General features: G+C 29.2%; 2 protein-coding genes across 10 annotated transcripts in view; one reads left to right on the top strand and one right to left on the bottom strand.

Annotated features, from left to right (window-relative positions):
- LOC106470498 (nucleoside diphosphate kinase 7-like) overlaps positions 1–4,318 on the top strand; it is a 27,129-nt gene extending 22,811 nt beyond the window's left edge. For both annotated transcript variants that reach the window (XM_013931060.2, XM_022399861.1), the window contains 4 exons: positions 781–849; positions 1,268–1,378; positions 2,191–2,298; positions 4,029–4,318. In XM_013931060.2, coding sequence (XP_013786514.1) covers positions 781–849; positions 1,268–1,378; positions 2,191–2,298; positions 4,029–4,070 — 330 coding nt within the window. In that variant the 3' untranslated portion in view covers positions 4,071–4,318. The remainder of the gene's footprint in view (positions 1–780; positions 850–1,267; positions 1,379–2,190; positions 2,299–4,028) is intronic.
- A 2,300-nt stretch (positions 4,319–6,618) lies between these two features.
- LOC106470476 (protein Mo25-like) overlaps positions 6,619–9,409 on the bottom strand; it is a 22,497-nt gene continuing 19,706 nt past the window's right edge. For 7 of the 8 annotated variants that reach the window (XM_022399843.1, XM_013931042.2, XM_022399830.1 and 4 more), the window contains exon 8: positions 6,619–8,005. In XM_022399843.1, the coding sequence (XP_022255551.1) occupies positions 7,823–8,005 (183 nt within the window). In that variant the 3' untranslated portion in view covers positions 6,619–7,822. Of the gene's footprint in view, positions 8,006–8,964; positions 9,025–9,409 lie in introns of all 8 variants that reach the window. The other variant, XM_022399851.1, reaches the window with a different exon arrangement.

The raw sequence follows: 9,409 nt of genomic DNA, 5'->3' as shown, positions 1-9,409 counted from the left end.
CCTACCCTACTAGTAAATACTAGAGCATTCGTCAAAGTACATGATAATTCTAGAAACGTTGCGTCACTGTAGTCATGTGACTGCTGACGCAACAATAGTCAAAGACATGCAAGCAATTTAATGCATAAGTGGTTTAGAAAAACATGTTAAAAAAGCTGATAGGGTTCATGTCCATTAGTAATTCTAGAGTTAATAAACCCATTTATAACACTTTTATTAGTTGGATAATTGTTAGTAAATATTTATCTGTAACATGAGGGTATGTGAATTTTTTTACCATTGTATGCCCTTCCATCATTATCAGTGTTTGTTTGTATTTATTAAAGACAGTATTTCTTAATAACAATCATCCAACTTTTAGGTAGTTCATTACCAGGAGAAAGAAAAAGGTTTAAAGACTTAAGCTTGTCACAAAATTGTAAAATCAAAAGTTAAAATTGAACAGAATTGCCTTCTGATATCTTGTGTAATCTATGCCATGTCAAATCTAAACTGTTAACCTACCAAAATATGGCTAGTCAGTGTATAAATCATACATAATGAAAATTAGAATTATATTTAATAAAAAAATGTTGTTTTCATTGTACTTTTACACTGACCTTCACTTTTCCAGAGAAAAAAAAAAGATAACTTTCCAACTTTTAAATTTAGTAGCTTAGAAAATACTTCAGTTATTACATTGTACTGAATGTAAACTGTATGTTATAACTAATTATTTTAAGAATCCTGAAACAAGAATGAGTGTTGATTGGGTGATTTATTACTCTCTTTTTTTCACAGTTTAATTTGAGTAAAAAAGCTGCTCAAGAATTCTATGAAGTTTATGCAGGTGTGTTGGCTGAATATTTGGTGAGTTTTTAGTTAAGATTTAGACCCAAATATAGCTAGAGGTTCATGCCATATTGTTACTATATTAAACTTGTGGAAATTTACCATTTCAAAATTTTCCATGTAACAGATGGCTATGTTTGACTTTTGAATTTAAATATATATATATATTTATCTAAATCTCATACAGGTGTGTACTTTAATAACAGTACCATAATATATATTTGTTTTATTAGAGAATAAAAAAATAAGTGATAACATAAATATGACACAAATAGATGGTCATCATAAGGTCTCTAACTTTAATGCTTTGGAAAAAAAATACTATACTATATAATAGTATAGAAAGAAGTAGTATTTAGTGTATACAATATTATATATATATATATATATATATATATATATAATTATGATATTAATATTCTAATTTTCTAATTAGGACATGGTCTCCCAACTGATTTCTGGTCCATGTATTGTTATGGAAATCATTAGCAAACAGGGACCAGACACTCCAAAACTGTTTTGGGAACTAGTAGGCCCACATGATCCAGTAAGTTTACTTTTCTTTTTATGTTAATTTTAATACTAATAAGAAACTTATTCATGGCAGAATGTTGTGGGTTGGGCTGTGGATTGAAAGGTTCAAGACATTAAGCTGCTGAACACCAAGTCTCTGCATTTACAGCTGTAGGTGCTATGTAAAAAAGACAAGTCAATCCCATTACTTGGTGCAAAACTCTTGTGGCAGTGGACACTACTTGTTATGTGCCATCCTCCTGGTCAGTAATTTCAAATTAGGAATACCTGAATCCAGGTTATCTGTCTTTATCTTTCTTGTACATTCAAAAAAGGCCCAAAAACCATGACAAGTTATATATATAAGAATTGACACATATGTGTATAATGGTACAGATTTTAGTTCAATAAGTATATATGCCCATAAATACTCTATCTGATAATTTATTTTGTATTATTAAAATGCTCCTAATAAAAAACAACAACAATGGTATCTAGCATGGGTATCGATGTCCGGGGTGTCAGTGAATGTGTTAAACTTTGTGATACAAAGACGTACTTGATGTGATGACTGTTTATTTTCATTGTTTTTTTTTTAAGTTATAATGTCAAATAATAAATTACATAAATAAAGTACTTAATTCCCTGTTGTAGATAATACTTCTGCCTTGAAGCATTTACTCCATGTGATTATGTCAGTATTTTATAATCTTGATCATCCTATAGTAATACTTGATTTGTTTTACACCTACAACAGGAATAAAAAAAACACTGATCATCAGTTATGTAAATGTGCTTGAATAATGCCACAAATTCATATTTTTGCATATTTCTCTATTTTTCCAGGAAATTGCTCGTTTACTTCGTCCTCACACTTTGCGAGCCAAATTTGGAACTGACAAAGTGAAAAATTCTGTACATTGTACAGATTTACCAGAAGATGGAATATTAGAGGTAAATTTCTTGAAGTGAAATTATTATTTTTTACTCCAATTCTGAAAGATAAATCTCTTAAAACACTTGTTAGATGAGTTACTTGTAAATTTAGGCAGACAGCATCTTAAGATTTCAAATATTACATCTGGAAATATCCATTTAATAAAAACTTTCTAGTCTTTATGGAAGTTTGTGACCAACTGTCATTATGAAATTAATTCTAGAAATTATGACTCGTTAAGGGCAAGTTATATAGATAATTTTATAACTAAGCACAAGTGGTAAAAATCACTTAAATTTAACTGAGTTGCTGGTTGATTGACTTGTTTTCAGTAAAATAGAATTTAGGTCTACAAATACCAGTTTCATTCATACTGTTATAATTTAGAAGATTCAGCAATGAAATCTAATGCTTACAAAATACTTTTTGAAGACAGACTATGCATCAAGAACATAGCTGGAGCATCTGGGAATTTCCTCCCAGGCATCTATGTTGTGCAAGCTAAACTGATGAAAATATTCATACCAGGCATGCTAATGACTTACAGAACTAGAAGAGAAGTTGAATATTAGTAGTATCTGATTTACACTGATGTTATCATATGTGACTCATAAGTTCACTCAATCATACCACACCCAGTATATCAAAACGATAAAAACCTTATAACCCGAGCACTTCCAAAAAGTGGACCTCACCCCTAAAGAAGAAAGGTCCACCTTTCGAAAGTGCTCTGGTTATAGTGTTTTATATTAAGACTTCTAGAACCTACGTGTTTTTCTGATACCCAGTATATTAACATTGGAAACTTGACATTAATCCTGTTAATAGGGTAAAGAATCCTTATACCTCATAATTTGCTCTATTCCACTATTCAGCTTTTGTCAAGTCTACAGTTATCAGTCTTTCTTTGAAAACAAATACTTAATAACAAGGAACTGAACTTTCTGTTACATCCTGCCTTCTGATGAACCTTTGGATGACAAATCATTGTCATTTCAAACCAGACATCCACTTTATCAGCACTGCTATTGTTATTATTTCATTAGTATTTTTTGAAAAGCATATAAATTTGTAGAACTAGTAGATGTACCTGTGTGATGCATGGTGAGAGGCTTATGAAAGTTAACATTAATAATTTGTTAACTTTCATAAACTTCTCATCGTTCATCACACAGGTACATTTACTAGTCTTTCAAATGACTGATGGGATTTGAAAATGAAATGCAATTTTAGATTTAATGTTTTACCAGTTATGAATATAAGTAGTGCTTCTGTTTGTGTCCTAAATGTGTTAGTGATGATTGAAAGTACACAAACTATATGTATACCCCATGTAATGACAGTGGAAACTGGATAAATCCTATCAGTACTCTTAGTGGCCACTCCTACTAACTGGTTTATATTTAACCATCACTGGAGTTATGAAATCTGTGCAATTTTAAATAAATTAAATTTTTTTGACACATACCAAATCAATCTACTTGATTAAATCATATTAGATAGGTCCAAGTGCAAAAACCTAGGAGTTAGAGGACAAACAAACTTGTCTCAAATTATAGTAGGACCACATTTTTTATAGCAATAACATTTTCAGTATAATAACTAGGACTTATTTTTACTTCGAGAAGAAAAACAGTTTTCACAGTCATCACTGATTTCAAGTTTACAATATTTATTACAAATAAAATGGTCTAGTGTGTTTATAATGTCAGCTAATTGAAGTTTTCTTTTCTTCACTTCCTTCTAGGTTGAATACTTCTTCAAAGTTCTTGTTCAAGAGCAAAACTAGTTAATATTTGTCTTTTGTAGCTACACTAAAGAATTTCTTTTTTTTATTACTTAAAACCCACTTTTATATAAAATTCTTCATGATCACATAACTTTTTCCAATGCAGACCAGATAAAGATCCTCCTCAAAGTTTTTCTTAGTTATATAGCAGCTTTGTACTATATTGTATAATGTATTCCTTTGTATTACACTTGCTGTATCTTTATATAAAAAATGTTATACATAAAATTTGAATTATTTCCTTATTATTTTCAGTTGAAAGAATTTTTGTTTTTAATATTCCATGCAGATTACTACAATCTATAATGATCACAAATTCTGACACCAATTTTTTTCTCACTTTCTATTTATAATTTTTTTAAAGATTAAATTCTATCATGTAAATCATCAAAGTAAAGAAAGTAAAATGAAGAGGATGGAACATCACTCTGATGAGCTAACTTGATGGTAGCAAAATGTACTGATTTTTGAAAGATTTTTAAAACTGCAATCTATAAAATTCAAGTTAGCATGCCTCATTTGGTAAAATTGTGCATTTTTTAAAATAATTGTCATAAAATATTACTTCTTATTGCTGAATATAATTTCATATGTTTCTGTTTATGTATGTCAGAATTACAGAAAGAACTTTGAGTTGTAAAGTTTCCTTTTTTAAGCATGTTTGTTTTCATAAGAAACACACAAAAGTGGCAGGAAGGAAAAGTAATATACAAGTCATTGAAATTTGACTTCGTGTACCAAGCTGTAAGAAATTAAATAATTTGAAAATAAATTTTTAGAAAGCATAGAATAAAACATCCACAAAACAATCAACTTTGAGCATTTAATACTGCTAATCATTTTAAGGAGCATAAAGAGGTGCAATTAAAAGCGAAGTTTGAAATTGACAGCTATACAACCTTGAATGGCTTCTTATTCAAGCATTTCCAGAATGCTATAAAATTTGCAAAAAATATCCATAATATAGGTTCAGGGGAAAAAAAGTAGTAAATGATAAAAGTTGTTGTAATGACTAACTTTATCAATTGACATTTTTATTCTTTTGAACAGGAATTATAGGGTTTCCTCCTCATTTCTCAGTGTACTTTGATTGGTCTAATTTCTTAAACAAAATCATCATCTCAGATCATCCTGTACTGTTTTTATTGCAAGTTTTTCTTAACAAATAATTTGGCATTATACATGTTAAAGAATTGATTGATAAACATACTTTGCTAAGGACTGAAAACTGAATCAGCTATAAGATGCTTGTAGTGCAATAGGTAAAAGCACATTGTGCATATGGCTATATTGAACAGACAAACTGTTTCTCCATTTAAAACTAAGTATAAAGAGAATTTTTTTTTAATATGAGTAGTTGCAACAATGAACCTGTCATTTAACTATTGACTTTAGGATTCTGTTAGTGTCTCCATGTGAAAATTGGAGACTAAAAGATGCATTAATGATTGGAAACTTTTCCAGATGGACACTGTCAGAAACAAAAAAGATGAAGCCATGCCTGTAACTAATAGCACAATGCATTTTGAGTGGCACACTAATTAGCCTACTATAAGATTTTTTTAGCTGACTTGTTAATTCATGATCAGGGTTAAGAATGTACACATTCAAGTTTATGGTTTTTCAAACAGGAAATCAATTACCAGAGATTGTGATAAAACATGTAATTTAGTCTAATACATAGTTTTCACAAATAATGTTCCTTAATTTTAAAATTCAGCGCAACCACTGTAATTTTTTTTGACTTTGTAAAATGAGCCACAAGCTAACAAAAAACATATTTTTATTTGTATTAAGAAGAGTATGCTTTTCAGAATATGTTGTGCCTGTTAGATAAAACTGATTTGGAAAATTGTGTTTAGTGTATCAAGAGATTAGAGGGATCTTTTAGTAGAATAATTGAAAGGTCAACACTCTTCAAAAACAAAGTTTGTACCAGCATAAAATTTTCAATTATAGAGATTAATTTTACTAGGTTGGATTATGTACAGAATTCAGCTGCTTAAATTTTGTATGTTACATGTAGTTCTGCCCAGCAGACATGTTAAAGTTTATAAAACATATTGACAAATGTTGGGGGATCTGCAATATCAAAAAAGTGCAATACTAGTGTATTTTTATTCAACAATTACATATATCATCATTTAACTTTTGTTTGTTTATTGAATTTCTCACAAAGCTGCATGAGGGCTATCTATGCTAACTGCTCCTACTTTTGATGTGATAGACAAGAGGGAAGGCAGCTAATTGCCACCACATTGCTAACTTTTGTAATACCAAACAGTGGGATATGAACACCAAGTATAAAGCATTATGTGTAGGGGATTTTTTTGTCAACAGTGGGATGCAAACCTCAATCCTACTTGCTAACCATTGGGATATTCTTGATCCCTAACTTTTGAAACTAATCATACTATCCACAGTGGTTTTAACTTTTTTTTATATATATATATTCTTATCACTAGTTCAATGATTTTTAAATTAGAAGTTGTTACATATATTTATAGGAATGGCTGAAAAGAAAGTGAAAAAAACAAGATTATTCTGCAATTATTACTTTCTTTTATTAGTTTCTACCAGAATAGTATAGGGATGAATACATTGTCAATTTTTCCAGTGGCCTCTAAGCATATTAAGGAAAGACCTGACTACTTTTTAAGTTTTCAGAATCAAGCCAAAACTTCATCCTAAATCTTTTTAAATGAAGTAGGTCAATTTTAAGTGGAATACCAGTTCTACGAGAAAAATTTTTTCTCTTAAAAACTAAAGATTTACCTTCTAACACACACATAATTATATTCCATCAAAACTCCAAATCCTATTAAAAACTTTACTTTTACCACTTTATTTGTTAATCAAACCGTATTCACATTATAAAATCTATACATTTTAGCACTTTTTAGAGAACAAAAGAAAACAAAACATTCTCACATAAAATTTTTAAACACCTACATTTATGAGTGTAATCTTAAGATAAAAAAATACATCACAGACTGCCTGATTTATTGTAAATTAAGACACAAATTGTTGTTTAATATTTTTTTATCATGTAAGCAAAACACTAGTAAAATCCATGTTGTCTTAACTACAATGGTATTTAAAATTCATGAACCAAGAATAGAATGTATTTGGGCACTACTGCAAAATGCACAACTGTTTTATTAAAAATCTAATAAAACAAAGTTACCTAACAATATCTAAGAACAACAGACTTTGATAAAGTCCATACCAATACTAAGTGGAAGTACATGTACTGTTGTACTGGCTGAAATGTTTCAAGAGATTTAAACACATATTTCTGAATAGAAACTTTAATGCACAAATGAGCAAGCACCAGTCAAACATTAGCAAATAATTTTTGTTATAACAACTTTTATTTTTAGTTGACTCAAATTGCTTTAAATATTCAACAGGACTTTTTTAAATAACCTCAGTAGCATATCCTAGGTATTTTATCTTTCAAATACATACTTGTATATCTACTTACATGTAATCAATGTCATACATGTACTTATAATTTGTAGTAAAAATTTATTTACAGTACAATTACACTGTATTCATCAAACTAAAACAAAAGCTAATATGCAATACCTACTGTTTTCTGTATTTTTCTTTACCTTAGAATTACCATTTAAACTTCTGTACAGCACAATTCTACAATGCTAACATTTTAACAGCCTCTCAATGAACTTGAAAACAAAAAAATAATTTTGGAATGAGAGGATGAAACACAATCTTACATATTTTAAATGTTAATGCTCTTCATGAGGTTTTAATTCTCTAATCTGTTTTATCAGGTAGGCTTTTTCATCATTGAACTGTTCATCATCTGAACGGTCAGTGTGGAATTTTGTGAGGAAGTCAACCAATTTTTCTTTATTTCGGAGAAGTATATCAAGAATTGGTTTAGGTTTATTTGGATTGGCCACAAACACCTAGAAGAGTGAATAACACAACAATTTAGTGCCAGGCAGAATAATCACATGATATTTCTATGTACAATCCGAACGCATATAAACTTTATTAAATACTAGAGCTAATATAACAACCTTTGAGTGTGTTGAAACCAATAAATTACAAAAGTGAAGCTTTAAACATCCATAAGAAAAAACATTTTAATGTCACAACTGATTTTGGCACTAGACCTGTATTAGATGAAAAAGTACAAGTTTATTTAAAACCTAATACAATACACTGCAATTTTACACATTTATGCACTTAATGTTTTGTTCCTAAGTTGTGCTTTTCCAAGCCAGTATTTTACAATTTTTGATACAGCTATTTTATGCATGGACATATAACTAATTCTAATATTAAATACAAATCTGACAGAAAACAAATTTCCATAACTATTTAAATGCAAAAGCTTTACAGGATCTTGCAGCAAATTCTACTCCCTGAGTATGTAAACTTGTACTCAATCAAGAAAATAGTATTTTATTAAAACAAAAATTTAGTATTGTAGTTTACAAATTTTAATTTCATATTAAATATTTAATACAAAATTTGAAAAACAGTATATTATTACAATAAAGTTTCAAAGATCCTCCAAAAGCCATTTCGGTTAAGAACCTTGCCACTAATGCTGTTTTGAAGCTACTCCATAATCTTGGAATTTGCAATATACACTGTTAAACAACTATAGACACCTCAAGATGCAACCTTTATACTACTATATTAATACCAATCTGTATAACTACATGCCAAATTAAATGTATTAAAACCATAATAAATATGTATCTCTAACTTTATGGATCATATTAAGTCCAACAAAACACTTTACTATATGCAGTTCCAATACAATGTGATGGTGGTGGTCAAGATAAGATGCATATTCTCATAAATATGTTTGTTTTTTCATGAAAAACACATTAGAAATAAAAATTGTGCATACCAAGTACGTATACTATTCCCTAGCATCTACATCATTCATGTATATGTACGCATTCACCAGCTGGAAAGAAATAAAAACCTGTATTGGAAGTAAAACAATCATAAAACTGGTGGATGAGTCACACAATGAGTTGTAAGATTTAACCCGATGACCACCGGCTACTAACTTTCTGAGTAGCCAATGCAAATCTTACTATATTTCATTCCAACAATAAAACTAATGGATGAAACTGCTTGAAACTTCATAAGAACTTTCATAAATGCATGTAGTTTAACAAACATAAAGCCTATTACTTTTGAAAAATTTATTTTTTGCATTATGATCTTTAATATCTTGGAAAATTACATTAGGAAATGGTATTTATAAGAAATGATTACATATTTATATTTGTTCCAGATTTGAACTTATTACTTTTTATGTTTTAGTACATTATTTTAAAATCCCC

Source organism: Limulus polyphemus, unplaced genomic scaffold, assembly GCF_000517525.1.
Source record: "Limulus polyphemus unplaced genomic scaffold, Limulus_polyphemus-2.1.2 Scaffold105, whole genome shotgun sequence".
NCBI classification, from domain to species: domain Eukaryota; kingdom Metazoa; phylum Arthropoda; class Merostomata; order Xiphosura; family Limulidae; genus Limulus; species Limulus polyphemus.
Note: the sequence above shows the minus strand (reverse complement) of the source record. Positions and strands in the feature narration are given on the sequence as shown.